This window comes from Bemisia tabaci, chromosome 2, assembly GCF_918797505.1.
Source record: "Bemisia tabaci chromosome 2, PGI_BMITA_v3".
NCBI classification, from domain to species: Eukaryota; Metazoa; Arthropoda; class Insecta; order Hemiptera; family Aleyrodidae; genus Bemisia; species Bemisia tabaci.
This window is the reverse complement of record NC_092794.1, coordinates 33415425-33433292: the sequence shown is the minus strand read 5'-3', so window position 1 is coordinate 33433292 and position 17868 is coordinate 33415425. Positions and strand designations below refer to the sequence as shown.

Genomic DNA, 17868 nt, shown 5'->3' with positions numbered 1-17868 from the left:
TAATTGGACCCTGTTTTCCCTCCCGCTCTTTTTTGATGGTCATGATCCCTTACCTTTACGATACCTGGTTGTGAGAAATCCACCTCGCAATGTCCACACCTATTTTCCGCTTCAAATGAGGCCCGGTCTTCATCTGTCATGATTACTTTTCCCTCTTTATCATTGTAACTGTTACTGATTCTTCCTACCAGAGTGATTATATCGTCCAGAAATTTGATATGTGCCTCCTCGCCACGGTACAGTTTCGGTTCCGTCATTTTAAATTCGGGATCCTCCGTGACGAGGAGGTAAGCGTAAGAATTTGAGATGTGTCGCCTATATGCAGACGCTGGATGCTCCGAGTCACCATGAATTTGTTCTAAGTAGGCTTCAAAGTCTGCATAAATTACATAATTATGTTTTATTTCCTTGTGGTGATTTTTGAATTTGAGGATCGCTCGACGGGAAATGAAGCCAGGAACGCGTCTTTGCTAACTAAAGAGCAAAGAACTTTATGTTGATTCAATTGCTCCATCGAGTACTTGTGCGTAAAGCATTTCTTGCAGATGTAGATACGATGTTGATGTTTTGTCAACTGTTTACGTAAAAGTTGTTCAAAGTTCTTGATCCAGCAATAATGGTAACTGAAAGGTACGGGGGTTGAGAGACATAGTAGGTCGGTGTGGTCCTCTTTTTCCGGGTCGGCAACTTTAATTGGGTAAACTGTATACTTTTTCTTGTTGGACACCAAACTCTCATGGAGCCCAAATACCGAGACCTCGTTGTTCCTTTTCTCGAATTTGATAATATCATCTATGCTCGTGGGGAATCGAACGACCAAAAAAAAAATCATAATCATCGAAATCATAATGATGGAGTATATCTACATATTTATTCGGATCATATTTATACTTCTTTTCCTTCGGGACGAACTTTGCCAACATTGCGAAGAAGAAACAATCGTTATTTTCACCGTTATTTACATTGACAACATATTTCGTTGAAAATGACACCTTAACATAGGTTCCTCCTCGATGTAACGCGTAATAGCGGTTGACACGTAGCTCCATACCCTGTATCTTCTTCAGCACCCACCCGGATCCGTTCATGTGAAAATCGAACGACTCTTTTTTGATCTAATTGGCCCTGAACTTTTCATAATACTCGTCCAGATCCGTTGACGCGAAAATAGCTTCGTTTTTAGTCTTAAATTTTTTCAACTGCATTCCTTCCTTGTCCTTATCGTCAGCTTTCTCGTACTCGGCGTAAACTAGTATATTTACCTTCAATGCCTCGTCGGTGAGTTCTTCTTTAATTTTTCCAATCACGAGGTCTTTAGCTGTTAGTAGGTAGTCATCGATGATGAGAATCTCCGGTTGGAGGTTTGTGATGAAAAATGTTTTCAACCTGCTTTGACAAGCAGTCTCGACTTGAACTATCGGTACTTTAGTCTCAAACAAATTTCTTATGTGACTTGCAGATTCTTCATGTTTTTCTCTTTTATCGTATGATATTTTACATGTGTCACAATATTCTTGATTCTAATCGTTGTCGGTAGGTGATGAGGTGTCCTTCATGGTGGACATCTTTTCAATATGTTCGGGAGATTGCTCATGATTCTCTCCCTCCGCATAAAACTCATCACAAATATCACATTGGATGAAAGTTTCAACAATCTGTTGTGTTTGTTCTTGAGCAGCCATGATAAAGATACTATTTTAAGCTCAACGTTTTCCGAGTCGGTAAGAAAAGGAAATCTACACTATCTTAATGTTTGCTAGATTCTGTTCACTAAGAAAATTTCATAGCGAACAACTGATACTATTTTAAGCTCGGGGTTTTCTGAGTTTGTTACCACAGAAAATCTACACTATCTTTACGTTTGCTAGATTCTGTTCATTGAGAAAATTTCAGAGCGAACAAGTGATACGATTTTAAGCTCTAAGTTTTCTGAGTTTGTCACAACAGAAAATCTATACTATCTTTACGTTTGCTAGATTCTGTTCATTGAAAAGATTTCAGAGTGAACAAGTGAAAAACTATTTTAAACTCGAGGTTTTCTAATGTCATCAAAACCTAGACCGATGAACTTTCGCTCGGAGACAAATTTACACTTTTCATAACCGAGTGAAAAGAAACTGTAAAGTCATAATTTACCTCAGGGTAAATATAGTAGTAGTATTCGTTCACCACCAAACTCGGTTACACTCGGAGAAAGTGTATAGTCATGATTTAGATCAAAGTTAATATAGAAGTATTTCTTAATCACCAGATTCGGTTACACTCGGACAAACTGTGTCGTCGTAATTTAAATCAAAGTGAATATAGTAGTATTTGCTAATCACCAGACTCGATTACACTCGGACAAACTGTGTCGTCGTAATTTAAATCAAAGTAAATATAGTAGTATTTGCTAATCACCAGACTCGATTACACTCGGACAAACTGTGTAGTCATAATTTGTAGTAGTAATATAAAACTACGCTTTCATACAAGTGGGAAAAATTAACAATTCTAGTCAGGGAACGTATAAATAGTGTCGAGAAAGTGTGATTGATCATTTCAAAACAAGAACTCGTCAAGTATGGACGCTCCAACCCTCAAATCCCAATCGATTAGAGCGATGAACACCTTGGACACGGTATATGAGGCTCTCTTTTTCAAGATTCCAGGAATACGAGCAGAGCTTTTGAACAAGTTTGCCAGACTCCTTTTTCCTGACAAGTTGTTCCACCATCTTAAACTCAGCTCAATAGACACTTCCGATCCCGTCGGGTGTTATGGGTTAGTTGAGATAACGGAAAGATTTTGCCATCTCCTAGAACGTGTCGCAGACGAGCATGAAATAATGTACTTCTTAAAGCAGGGGTACAAGAAAGTAGACGAACGGGACTGGAAGATATGCAGACTTTTGAGTGCGATTCGCATAGTATTATATGCCAGAGAGAGGAGAGCGGCTCTCTATAGTAAAGATTTCGTATAAATAGTATGCATTCTCTTCTTACAATTAGTATCGCAAGGAAAAAAATCATGATTGATAATATATTTTCATCACCATCATCATTGCTGTTGTTGGAGTGAATTCCACAACGGTGGCGGAAAACTCATCCGAAGCAAACATCACAATGTGCCCGGTCTGTCCGGAAATCAAATGCGCACCCTCTACCTTGACGGACGTTCTTCTATTCATCTTGAGTTTACTGGCGCTTATTTGCTCCGCTCCGTACCTGTACCCTAAGTACATATCATCCGACTGCAAGTTCCGTTTCATCAGGATGGCCCGGAAAAATAACAATCGGAAAGTCGATGATATAAGTGTTGATTTAAAGTTCGGAGAAGGAGAAGGAATCGATGTTTGTGGTTGACAACCCTCACGTTTTTAGAACGCGCACGTTTTCTGAACGTGTACGTTTTCTAAACGCGTTTGCGTTTGCGTTTTCTGAACGCGTTTGCGTTTTCTGAACGCGTTTGCGTTTTCTGAACGCGTTTGCGTTTTCTGAACGCGTTTGCGTTTTCTGAACGCGTTTGCGTTTTCTAAACGCGAACTGTTTTAAACTGTAACTTTAACTGTAAATATCCAACAAAAAAAATAATAAAATTTTTTGATTCATCAAACTGAATATTGCAATACCCAATCCCAGTCGCTCATCGCAAAACACAAGGTTCCCGTACGCATTTCCAAGCGCACACTACTAAAAAATTAAAATTACCGAATCAGACCCTAATCTCCAGTCTCCGATACCAGGCCCATAATGTAAGATACGGTCTTTCGAAGCCGAAAATTTTACAAGTCCGAAATCTCAAAAACCAAAACTCGTATCGAAATTCGGTCCGTACAGTTTTCCGATCTTCGATAATAGAAAAGAATCGCATCGAACCGCGGCGGATCGGAGGACGGTGATTTTCCGAAAAATTTTCAATTTTACCGAATCAGACCCTAATCTACAGTATCCAATACCGACCCATATGGCAAGATACGGTCTTCCGAAACCAAAATTTTTTACAAGTCGGAAAATCCGAATTTTTTGCACAATCTGGCAACACTGTATCAAAAAATTAACTAATTTCTCGCCCCATCTGGCAACACTGTAAAATGCGATGCTGCAAAATTTCACCAATAAATAAATCATTTTTTTATGTGCACCGTCCGGCAACGCTGCTGCGCCATCTTGAAAAATACACAATTGCATAAACCGCAGATTGAAGGGGCTATATTACACGATTGCATAACCCGATTATTGAAGGGGCAACATGCAATACTTTCTTCCTTACAGCGTTGCCATATTGAACAATAATCCCTATACAACACTGTAATTTAATTCGTATTTTTCTGCACCATCGTGCAACGCTGTTGGATTTTTTACCTGGCAAAGTCGCCATATTCATACTACTTAACTTATTTCGCTTGAACTTTTTGTGCTTTTTGCAATTTTCTGCTATTTGAAAAGTGTTGCCAGCAGGGCATCATCATGGATGTATGACAAATTTATCCTAATCAGTGACGTTGTTCTATTCCCTTTTACTTTAAAAATCAAATGCAACAAACCTGCAAATTGCTTGCAAGGTTTGCTTCTTTGAACTACCGTGATTGGTCGCATCGAGGTAATTTCGCTGAACCCTAATGTTTTCTAGGATCAAGTTTTGGAGCTTCAGAAATTACTTTTCTTATCCTCTTAAGTGTCAACAGGAAAAACAACGCTACCTGCGACTTATGTCTCTTCCATTTTAACAGAATTTCCATTAAATATCTACGACAGTTCAAGGACTTGCACACGACCCTCCAAAGCGGCCCAAGTGGCCCAGATTGCGATAGGTAGCAGTTACATTGTAAAGATATTGCAATTTCACTGATTGTGAGTTTTGTTTATGTTGCCTACCTCCTATTTGCAGGGGCCCCATTCATTGAAACTTATTGCAATAAAATTGAAATAACCAACTTGTTATTTTTCATTGCATTGTATGTTGCGTATCTATCTGACGCATGGAGTTCATTTTGTTGACTGTTTAAAATCGGCATAAATCGACTAAATTATGTAAAAATATTGCAATGTAATAGTAAAAGAATTACAATGGGATTGAAATCAAATTGCAATTTAATTTAATTAATTTCGTTGCACTGTGCTACATGGGGGGGGGGGCAAATGGACAGCTTTATGCAATAAGGAACTAGGGTCAATTTTCGATTTTTTTTTTTTTTTTTTTTTTTTTTTTTTTTTTTTTTTTTTTTATGATGAATTCCGTATCAGGAGGGTATTCACTTACTATTGAAACGATTTTTATCCCGCTTCAGCACTCCCGCAAAAATTTGCCGCCGCAGGAACACGCGAGGTTCATTTTGCAATTGGGACCTATACTATGGGTGCCTATTGCATAATGCGAAACTCGGATTTCCCATTTTACAATTCGGAACTATAGGCAGGACGACAAAAGACTCGGCACTCTCGGCTCCTGTTCGATCGATCTTCCTGATTATTGGTACCTGAGGGTATTTTTCGACGGGAAACTCGAATTTCTGGTCAAATTTTGAAAATTCGAAAATCCAAGATGCCGGATGAGGCCTAAAATGCTATCTCGGCTCTTGTTAGATCGATCTTCCTAATTGTTGGTTCGAGGGGATATTTTTGGACAGGAAACTCAAATTCCTAGCCGATTTTCGAAAATTTGAATTTTTTTTAAATTTTGACGATGAGTTTGTTCAGTAATTTTTGATTTTTGCATTTTTTGAAGTATTTACTCCTCATAAGCCACAAGAATTTTCGCCGATATTTTCCGAATTTCAATCCACGAAAAACAAGTTTGAGGTTGCGTCTTCGAGCTCCCCTTTAAACGCGTGTCTCCGAGGAATGGAAGATCCCCTGAGTAAGGTCATTTTCGGCCACATCCACCATCTTGGATTTTCGAATTTTTTAGATTAGACCAAAAATTCGAGTTTCCCGTCTCTAGATACTCCCTGGTACCAAGATTCACCACGATAGATCGAGCGCGAGCCGGGATAGCATTTTAAGCCACATCCACTATCTTGGATTCTCGAATTTTCAAAATTTGACCAAAAATTCGAGTTTTCCGTCCAAAAATACGTCCTTGTACCAAAAATCAGCGAGATCGATCGAGCAGGAGCCAAGATCGTATTTTAGGCCACATCCGCCATTTTGTATTTTCAAATTTTTAAAATTTGACTAGACATTCTAGTTTCTCGTCCAAAATTACCACCTGGTGCCAAAAATCAGCGAGATCGATCGAACAGGAGCCACGATAGCATTTTAGGCCACATCCGCCATCTTGGATTTTCAAATTTTTAAAATTTGACAAGAAACTCTAGTTTCTCACTAAAAAATACCGCCTGGTACCATATGTCAGCGAGATCGATCGAACAGGAGCCGAGATAGCATTTTAGGCGACGTCCGCCATCTTGGATTTTCAAGTTTTTAAAATTTGACTAGATATTCTAGTTTCTCGTCCAAAAATACCACAATTTACCGAAAGTCAGCAAGATCGATTGATCAGGAGCCGAGATACCTAGCATTTTGGGCCACATCCCTAATCTTGGATTTTCGAATTTTCAAAATTTCACGATTCACGGGTTTCTTACCGATTCACGGGTTTATCGATCAATTCACAGATTTTTCGAACGACTCATGGGGTTGTCAATCGATGCACAGATTTGTCGATCGATTCGCAGGCTTTTGATTAATTGGACTGAGTTAAGCAGAAAGGAACCAACCCACATTTTGGAAAAAATTTAGTTATGAGTGGTTTTGAACTCAACCACTGCTCTACTGTCCATCACCAAAAATTCAAAGTTTTTGTTGGAGCAAATTTTGTAGAAATTGAACTTGAAGTTTATCTTTTACATTGAGTCTTATGCAGGAGCCGAACTTTATACCTCTTTTTCTCGGTTCGATCCCGATGTAGCTTGGTTCCTTTCTGTTTAACTGCGTCCAATTCACGGTCGTCAATCGAATTAGTGCCGATCGAATCACGTCAATCGGTTCACGTTCCTAACTTTTCGATCGATTCATGTCGGTCATGTCGGATTCATGACACCGGTTTTTCAATAATGGAGATGTTGCATGTGTGAGGAATTTGCGATTTAACTGTTGATTTCTATGTAAAAGTTCGCGAGAAACACGATAGTGCCACTGGTTTTCTCTGAAATCAACTCCCAAGCTCAAAAAAAGCTCTCAAGTTGAGGCCAAAATGGAGGGGATATCTCACCCTACCCTGAGAGTCCACGTCTACATCATGACAAACTCTCCATGCAAAGATAGGGAGCAAATACATTGACAGGGCTGCCACTTTATTTGGGGACTCCAAAACTGAAAACACGGCAACCCTGCTTTGTATTTGCTCCCTATCTTTGCATAGGGAGTTTGTCTTGATGTAGACGTGGACTCTCAGGGTAGGGTGGGATATCCCCTCCATTTTGGACTCAACTTGAGAGCTTTTTTTGAGTTTGAGAGTCGATTTCAGAGAAAACCAGTGGCACCATCGTGTTTCTCGCGAACTTTTACATAAGAATCAACAGTCAAATCGCAAATTCCTCACACATGCAACATCTCCATTTGTCGATCGATTCACACTTTCATTTTCCGATCGATTCATGTCAATCAAATCTATAAATCCTCCCGTCCGAATTGCATTTTTTTTTTTTTTTTTTTTTTTTATTTGCACGAATTAAACTTGTACAAAGGTCGCTAATAGACATACATAGATGTCTTTTAAAGCTTAATTAATCTATAAGTATAACTTAATTATAATATATAAACATTTTATCTTATAAATTTTCAAAGTTTTAACATAAAAATATCATACTACCTCTGAATATTGAGGAGCTCTAAAAACATAATTACTCCTAAAATAAAAATGCCTTTTTGTCTTAACTTTGTTTTTGTCTTTGTTTTATTGAAGACTACGGTCGACCGACACCGGCCGAAGACCTAAGCACCTCTGATCCATCCGAAGATACGGGGAGGCACACTAGTATTATGGGAAAAATTTTGAAAAGCCCTGAATTCCAAGCTCATAGGGCTTACGTCTTTTCAACCTGCGATTACATCGGTCCCATTCCAACAGCGCAAGCGCTTCTTGGTTGGGGTGACGATGTAGTCTCATCTCATACGCAGAGTACATCTTGGTGATGTAGTTCTCTACAGAGTCAATATTGAGGTCAGCGCGAATATCTGCATTCCTCTCATACCACCGAGCTTTAGCAATACTTCTTAGAATCTTCATCTGAATGATTTCGATCTTATCTAAATTTGACTTGGCTGCACAACCCCACAATTGGCAACCATAACTCCAAACCGGCCTCAACATTGACTTGTAGAGAAGCAACTTTAGTTGTAGGGAAAGTCGAGATTTGCGCCCCAAGAGCCACTGCATATTAGAGAACTTTAGTCGCAGTTGAGCGACCTTTTTTTTAATGTGAGCGCCCCATCTGAGCCTGGAATCCAGGTGGAGGCCAAGATATTTTGCGATGTTATCGTTTGGGATTTTAACTTCTCCTAAAAGTAGGGGAATATGGGTAAATGGTCTATTAGTGAAAACAACCTCAACCGATTTAGACGCATTTAGTTTGGTTTTGTCTTTTTTTGTCCATTTATCTATTTTGTTTAAATGAGATTGAGCGTTAAAACGTGCCTCCCTGTAACTTCGAGACGATGTTAGCACGAGAGTATCGTCTGCATAAATGCCCAACTTTCCCCCCTTCCCAGACTGTGGGATGTCCGTGGTGAAGAGAGAGTATAGAAGAGGAGAAAGACAAGAACCCTGCGGAACTCCAGCCCTTACCTATAGGTCTTATGCTGGAGACAGCATTTTCATATCGGACACGAAAATGTCTATCCGTAAGAAAAGATGCTAGGAGCTCCACATGGTTGCAAGGGAGCATTTTATAGAGCTTATCAACCAAACGCTCGTGCCAAACACGATCAAATGCCTGTGCTACGTCAAGAAAGACTGCCACACAGTATTCTCCTTTTTCGAGAGCATCTTCTATGAATTTTGTTACTCTGTGAAGCTGGTCCACAGTAGAGTGCTGGGCTCTAAACCCAAATTGAGCGTCAATAATTAAGTTTTTATGTTTTACTATTTCATTTAAACGTTTGATGTATAGTCTTTCGAATAATTTCCCTATGACCGGTAAGAGCGAGATAGGTCTATAGGAAGCTGCTTCTGCTGGTGGTTTATCAGGCTTCAGTAGAACAAAGATTTCAGCGATTTTCCATTGTGCTGGAATGTATTTACAGCGAAAAACTGCGTTGAAAATAGCAACTAGTTTCATTAATGCTTTTTTGGGTAAATTTTTCAAGATTAAACCTGAGATTTTGTCGAAGCCTGGAGCTTTCTTAATTTTGATCTTTCCTTTAATTTCCTTGGAGAGCTCTGAAGGAGAAATGGTCTTAATTTTAACTGGTGGAATCTTTCTGACTTTTTTACGAGGTTTCAATGCTGACGCCTCCCCCTGATTTTGTGTTTCTGAGACCGAACTGTCAGTGGAAGCTCCCTCCGAATCTGATAAAGATGAATCTGTTTCGATGTCATTGTGAGGCTTAAAAGCTGCCTCAAAATGATCGGCCAAAACTTCAGCCTTTTCTATATCTGAAATGGCCCAAGAACCATTTGCTTTTCTGATTGGAAATTTTAATTGTTTAGGTTTTTTCAGATATCTTGTAGCTGCCCATAAAGAGTAATTTTTGTCTTTTATTGGTGAGAGTGATTCAATGAAATTTTCAAATTTTTTGTTAAGAAAATCTTGTGTGCGTTTCTTAACTATTTTGTTAAGACGGTTGTAGTGACTTTTATCAGTAGGGGTTTTAGTATTTGCTGCAACTCTGTGAGCTTTCCGTTTTGTTCGAATTAAATTTAATAATTCTTTTGGAATTGTGTAAGGACGAGAGTTATTAGTTGCCGTAGGGGTATTATTTCTCGCACATTTTTGAATTTGTTCCACTAACAGTTCAGTCTCTCTGTCAATATCCACAGGAGAGGAGATTGTAACGCTGTTAACAATAAGGTTATCAAAGTCTTGCCGAAACTTATCCCAGTCTGTCTTTTTTGAACAGATAGTTGGGGGTCTGTCAACCAAGACTGGATTTGTAAATATGGACATGATTACTTTTGCATGACCCTGTAAAGGAGGGGGTAATATGTCACAAGTTGTTTTATCTATTAAATTTAAATTTTTATATACAAAGAAATCAATTAGATCCGGATTGTGTTTAGGATCATATGGGAAGTTCGTAGGTTTCCCTGGAGTGACAAAACTTCCACCTGTTAAATTTACTGCTTCCAGAAGGGATTTTCCTTTTGGGTTAGTTATTCTGGAACCCCATGTAGGGTCCTTTGCGTTCCAATCTCCGGCTACCATAAAAGTGGGACCCAGTTCATCAAAAAAGTTGGAATAATCATCAGGTGAGAGAGTATTTCGAGGTGGGGTATAGAGTGAAGCCAAGTTAAACTCTCCAATCTCTGTCTCTAATCTAATCACCGCGCTTTGAAATGCTGGTGTTTCTATAAGTTTAATTAAATTGTGTTTTAAATTTTCTTTTATTAGAATTGAGGATCCACCTCTATGTTTATTGGCAGGGTGTAGAGCGTTGTACATTCTATACCCCACAAAATACCTCTTGTAGTCGTTTCTTGTGAACCAGGTCTCCGACAGAAGGGCTACGTCCACATTGAAATCTCTTAGCGTGACATTGAATTGCTCGGCCTTCACCCGTGTCAGCCCACCGCAGTTCCAAGCCATAAAATTTAAAGACTTCAGGTTTCTATCAGATTTCGTGTGTGGAAGCTGCACTACATCATCGTAATTAATGACTGCGTCATCCTGCACGAAAAAAGGACAGTCATCATTATTTGGAAAAGACAAATAGACATTTTCACTAACAATATTACACATAAAAATACAAAGAAAAGATGAATCATTTATTTAGCTCGGGCTTCTAAGCGGCTAATTTTTTCGTTCAACAATTGAATTTGCACATTGAGTACTTCGATGGTTTTTAGAAGCGTGCTGATAATATCAGATTGATTGGAGTTTGACTCATCATTTTTAACTGCTTGCGCAAAAGACTTTTCTAATGGCTTTGGCTTAGCTACGTTTGTTGTTTTATTTTTTTTACCCATTTGGGGAAAGTTTTTCTCATTATTTTCCGGGTTTTTCTTTCGTTTGAGTTGTTGTTTTCTCGCCATTTGGAATTCCTTGGCGAAAGGACAGCCCCTGTAGCTGGCCGGGTGACCTACAGCACCGCAGTTAGCACATTTGGGGTTAATGATCTTGCCCTGGAAAACACATTCATGTGAAAAATGTTTTCCAGCACATTTGACGCATCTTGGTGTCTTAGCACAGTAATTTGCTGTATGCGCAAAACCACAACAGCGTTTGCACTGAGGCACCAAGGTGGGATCTGTTTTAATTTGCTCAATTTTAACAATTGTGTGGGCAATTGCTTTGATGTTAAATATATTTTCAATTGAATCGGTATGGTCAAAATCGAGTTGGTGAATCGGAATTTTGACCAACTCGTATTCCTTGATAGTTTTTTTAGGAACATTGGAATTATCTTCAAAGGTATTTGTTTTATCTTCTGAGTTTTTAACGGAGGAATCTAAGACTTTTGGTTTTTTTATTTGCTTTTCTACTCTTTTGCGCATGCAGACTACCGAGTTGATTTTGAAATTTTTTGCAAGTAAGTCTTGCATAATTTCCTCTTCAGGCATGGATGGAGGTAAGCCTTTACATACAACTTTTATGTTTCTGATGTTTTTGTTTGAGTGCGAATACCACTGCACTTTTTCAGCATTCAAATGTTCAGTTATTAATCGAAAGGATTCATCTGTGGATGGATTTACCTTCCAAGTTTCATTGTTTAAAAACCTTATACTATAATCTTCGTTAGGAGAAGCTAATTTTAAAATTTTTTTGAGGTTCTCAAATCCCTTAATGCCTACAACTTTAAGTGGAGGAGGAGGAAGGGGTTTCTTATCTATCTTAACATTAGAATTATTAGTAGAGTTCTTATCAATAGACTTATCCTTATTATTGAGTGCGTTGTTTGCAGTTGAAGGATCCTGTGGTGAATTTCCGCGTTTCCTTTTCTTGCGTTGTTGTCGATAAATGAGACGTTTTGACCTGAATTCTGGATCAGAGTTTGCGTCTTCTGAAAGTGAGGCATCTTCTGAGTCCGGATCTGCTGCGTCGTCTTGAGTTTCCATTGTCTCTTCATCTTGAAGAGGTGTGAATTTATTCCCAGTGGGAGTTTGGGTAGAAGATGTGGACGGGTTGGATGTGGCCACTTGGTCCTTTTTAGATGTAAATTGGGTCAATTTAGTTTGACCTGAGTTTTTACGGTTAACGTTAGGTTTAGTTAGATTTTTCATTGAAGAAATATCTTTAGAAATAGAAGACACATTTTTATTAACGGAGCTAGAGGAGCTGCCCGAATTGAGAGTTTTTTCTTGTTTTAGGTCGTTAATCTGTGACTGCAGGTTTGAGATTAATGTTTGGTTCTGTTGTTCATAAACTGATTGTTTCTCAAGAAAAGATTTTAGTTGTGCAGCAAGTTCATCTTTTTCTTGTATTAGCACTTTGTTTTCTTTAGATATAACACTCACCGCATTTTGTGATTTTTGCATAAATTCTTTAACTGAATCATGCAGTGCATCACTTTTGAGAACTGGGGTTAAGTCTGTATTTAAAAGTTCAGTAATTATATCTACCTTGGTTTTGTCGCAAATAATATCGTTCTCATCTTTATCGCAAGACGATTGATCACTTTTATTTTCACCTACCCCCGCCATCGCAGGGGTAGAAAAGAAAATTTGGTTTTTAAATCACTGTGTCCGAATTGCATGTGAATAGGTATTTGCCACCATTCTCGAAATAATAGCATGTCTGTAGATATCCATATTTTTCGTACACCCTGTTTTTGGTAGAATATCTTTCCGCAGAGACAATGCACCTCCCCCCTTCCTGGTATGATGGGAGGAAGGGGTGTTTTCTCTGTCGGGGTTAACCCTCTAGTGTAAAATAGTGACACCAGGGTCGTCTCCCCTATGCAGTCAATGCTAAAACAATCTATAGTTCTTAATTGCAAAATGAGCTTTCCCGGATTCTTCATTTTGCAATAAGGGACTATAGTTTTTTTGTTTTTTTTTCTGTAATTTTTGGCGACAGTGTGTTGTTTCCGAAGAATCTGTCAACACAGGGTGCTAAAGGAACTGCATAGCTATAAAATGAACCATCAAACCGCAACAGTGATCGTTTTGAGGAAAAACGCCAATGGTTTGTGTAAAAGTTGCTCTCCTGAAAACCTACCGTACTGCCTATTATAGTTTCGAATTGCAAAATGCTATCCAAATAATCAAAAGACATTAGTGGCACTCCCTTTGCAGTAAGCACCCTCTAATCTAAGTGATTCCTTTGTTCCACATATATTAAAGAAATCATCATTTAACTTCTAATTTTTTTTTTCCATTCGTAGAGGAAAAGACGAGACCTTCCATCATACGAGATTCGGAGAGGGAGCCTCGAGACTGGCACAGTCTCGCGGAAAACGACAGCTACCATCCCTCGTTCAAAGCTGCAGTCTCCCCGGCATCACCTGCGATCCTTTCTCGCAAAATGGTGGCGAAATAACAGAAATCTCATCTCCCAGTCTCACGCCAACGAAGACGCTGGAAAACTTGACTGAGACAACGACTACTCCGGCACCTAAGCTCACCCTTCCAGTCAGCACGCGGTATCTCGTGAGGAGATCACTACAGGCTGATGCCAGCAAGATTGGTCTCCAAAGTGACGTTATCGCTAAGGACGGCAGTCACAGGAACAGGAACAGTCAGATGCCGACCGTGGACCGCTTACTGGGAGTAAAAGGGGTATCTGCGGAGGATGAGGCGAATCGGGTGGTGACGGTTAACTACATCCTGTCGAAGTTACTGGCAGAGCTGGAAGCCCGACGCCATCTGAAGAGGGCGCTCCAGAAACAGAAGCCAGAAATGAAGTCCTCCACGCTCCACAGTTACGCCTTCTTCAGCGGATTCGGGGAACCCGACGTGATGAAAAGGAAACCGGAGATGTCTTCATCCGGTTTTCACGGAGACACTTTCAACGGGGGCTTCGGTGATTTCGACATTATGAAAAGACGACCTGAGATGTCATCTTTCGGTTTTCACAGCGACGCATTCACCAATGGCTTCGGTGAGTTCGACGTCATGAAGAGGAAACCAAAGATGTCATCCGCTTTTCACGAAGACACATTCACGGGGAGGGCGGAAGCAATTAACGGGATTAAAAGGAAACCGGAAACGTCTTTATCCGGTTTTCACGAAGACACTTTCAACGGGGGTTTCGGTGATTTCGACGTCATGAAACGGCGACTGGGAATGTTATCACCCGGTTTTCATGGAGATACTTTTGACGGTGGCTTTGACGAGTTCAACGTCATGAAGAGAAAATTGGAGATGTCATCCACTGGTTTTCATGACGATGCTGTAACCGGTGGACCTGGTGATTTTGATGCGATGAAGAGGAAACCGAAAATTTCATGGGCCGATTTCCAGAGCGATGCTTTTACAGGAGGATTCGATAAACTCGACGTGATGAAGAGAAAACCAGAAATGTCATCATCTGGATTTCATGGAGACATGTTCAACGGTGGCTTTGGAGAATTCAATATCATGAAACGAAATGTTAGTCCATCAGGCGTGCACATTAGTAAACGGTGTAGAGTAAGCGAAACTGCTCACCATGGTGTCACAAATGTAAATAATGATTATAATCATAAATCGATCTTGATCCACCGTCCACAATCTAGGTTACTTTCCAATCCAGTGGACCAACTACTATCAAAACAAAGGTAAAATAAAGACCATGAAGCTTCAATGAACGATCTGTCAAAACATTGAAAAAGTTAAAAGAAGAGAGTGATTAGATATTTCATTTCTTCTGTCTAACTATTTGTTGTGCCAGTTCGGAATAGCCCTTATACTCAATGGGTCTGTCGTACGCAAGCGATAAAGGCATGTGAAAAGACTTCTTCCAGGTAAAATGGCATGAAAATCACAATGATTTTTTTAAGAAAGTCTACAATCTACTCTTCCTTGCGATTGTGTTGTCTGGAACAATGCGTTTTTATACCTCCTTTGTCAGGGGGCAGAGTTCCGTCATTGCATCTGGAAACAAGCGACGACAATAACTTCCGTTTAACAGAAACTAACTATCCTATGCATAATATTTATCAGTATAACTTGCAGCTCGATGAAATACACTCTAACAACTCAAGGCATGGACCACTATGAAAGATCACGTCTCGCTTGTAAATAAAATAAATATACAACCACCAACCCAAGTAGCATTTTTCAACGGAAAAATCGCGATTTTATCGCCGATAAAGTCGCGATTATCCTCGATTTTATCGGCGATAAAATCGCTAGGATCATCAACATTTGAGCGATTATCCTCGATCTTTTCGCGATTTTATTGCGATTTTATCGGCCCGAAAAAATTGCGATTTTATCGCGATAAGATCGAGGATGATCGCTCAGATGTTGATGATCCTAGCGATTGATAAAATCGCCAAAAAAAAGGGGTTAAAGTTGTCAGCCGATTGCCGTTAGGTTCAGCCGTCAGGTCCTTTGACGAAGACGAGCGTAAAATCCCCGGAGCCTCCGCGGGGATTCGAACCCCAATCGCTACGGTGGAAGGCCAGCACATTGTCACTATGCTATGACCGCTATATGACTTGCGTGTGCGAATTGAAGCCTCTTATACATGGATCGGCGCTTCGCAACCTCACAACTTATGTCTTTGCGTTGACTGACACCGATTTTTCATTGGATTATTTTTTTTTTTTTTTTTTTTTTTAATTTTCCCTCCTCTGTATTTTATTTCATACCTTGAAATACGGTTGGTAAAATAAGGTTCTATTGGTAATCTCATCATTCTGTCTCTGTAAAATTACCAATAATAGTGAGATGGCAAAGTTACCGATGGACCTTGGGAAAAACGCCAATAGTTTTTATCGACTGTGGTAGAATTACCGAGATAAAATGGTAAAGTTACCGGGGATTGATTACCAATAAAAGTGGCATTCTTACCTGAAAAAATCAGTAAAAATACCGGTTTTCAGGTAAGCTTACCAGTCTGTCTTTGTAACATTATACTAATAATTGATAAAAAAAAATGAGATGGTTAAGTTACCAACGGATCTCGGTAAAAACGGCGGCGGCGGAATAGAAACATCTTTCATATGCGTCATTCATGCGTTAATGAAAAATTGCAATTTATTGCAATTTTATCTCTATAAAATCGCGTTCGATAATATCGCGATTTTGTTGCAATTTATCGCGATTTTTCTCCCGATAATATTGCAATAAATCGCGACGTCGATAAAATCGCGATACATTCTCCAATTAAATCGCAATTTATCGCGATCACTGCTACTTGGGAAGGCCGCCTAAAGTTGTCGTTTGCTTGTTTCCGGTGACTAGAAAACTGTCCCCAAACCTGGGAATATTGAAAAAGCGTGTTCCAAAATACGCACGAACGCAAGGATTTCAGACTTTCTAAATGAAACCATCGTAATTATTGTGTTATACCACCTCAATAGCGTCAACTCACAAAGCTGTATCTCTTGCATGTGACAGACCCTTTAAAGTTACGAGGTGAATCAGTATGGGTAGTATGTGGTTTAGAGTTATTTACGGTGTTTTAATCATTCATTCCCTACATATAGATACTCAGCGTCTTCTGTATATGTTATATTTTTCTTGATTCCAAGTTGAAAGGTACTGATGCTTTATAAATTCATTGTTATAACACATTCCTGAGAGGAATTAATTTTGTTTTTTCCTGTATATTTCTTAATATATATGAAGTTTTAATATCTTTTTTTTTAGAGCTTGATTTCCATTTTCATGCCTGAATATAGAGAAAATAACTTTTCAAAAAGGGTTATTCATAGACGCTAATTTCCCATTACTTGGATCCTATGCAGAGTTTGCTAAGTTGTCCCTATTAAAGGCACATCTTTTTCTGTCCATGGCAAGTTCAACAAGTCGGTCATACACGAATGACGTTTCCAATGCTCATGCTGGGCATTGGATGTTCTCCCAGTAAAGTGTAAAGTCTCCAAATACGTACTTCAAATTAATTTTTTTAAATTATGAGGGTTTGAAAAAATGAATGATCATTTAGGTATTCCTTAGTAACCACACAGTCCTTTTCCTTAATTATTGTCCCAGTTTGATTTTTCTTGCCATCTTGAAGTTTTGTGACGTCAGGCGGGTACCACTTTTGCCAGGCGACTACTGAATCTGTAGCGCACATTTCAAATCTTCGCCTGCCCCTGCTCTCATCAAGATGAGAAGCGGAGGAGGACGCGAAGCATTGTTTGATAAGCGAGATGATGATGAGATATGTGCCTGTTCAAGCTGAATTTAGTTTTTTAGTTCTGAATGATGAAAGAATTCAAAGGATCGAAATATGACTAATTCTTACCAATAGCTTGCAAGATAACACCCTGAGTTAAGAATTTTTCCAGTATCGTTGCAATATCAGTAGAGTACCTAATAGCGGCACCCAGTGTCACAGTATGTCATCATACATGATGTAGGTAATTCTCATCCAAATAAGAGAAGAATAAATATTTACCTTCATTAGGAACCACCCAGTAGATGAAAGTTCCACTGTGAACTTAGTTGGCCAATAAAAATTCAAACAATGAAGCAATTATTTTTATTTCCTGACTCCAAATGGTAATAATTATGGTAAGAATTCTAAGGCATAGTAAAAACTGTATTTATCATTCCTCAATTGAAACAAGGTTGAGGGTTTGCATGGAAATGATAGTACATTAGTTGGCTAATCTATTTTGCTAAACTTTA

General features: G+C 39.1%; 1 protein-coding gene across 8 annotated transcripts in view; it reads left to right on the top strand.

Moving 5' to 3' along the window:
- The window catches only part of LOC140224062 (uncharacterized), a 526468-nt gene extending 509595 nt beyond the window's left edge, over positions 1-16873 (top strand). For all 8 annotated transcript variants that reach the window (XM_072297187.1, XM_072297183.1, XM_072297184.1 and 5 more), the window contains one exon: positions 13467-16873. In XM_072297187.1, coding sequence (XP_072153288.1) covers positions 13467-14844 — 1378 coding nt within the window. In that variant the 3' untranslated portion in view covers positions 14845-16873. The remainder of the gene's footprint in view (positions 1-13466) is intronic.
- The last annotated feature ends 995 nt before the right edge of the window (positions 16874-17868 follow it).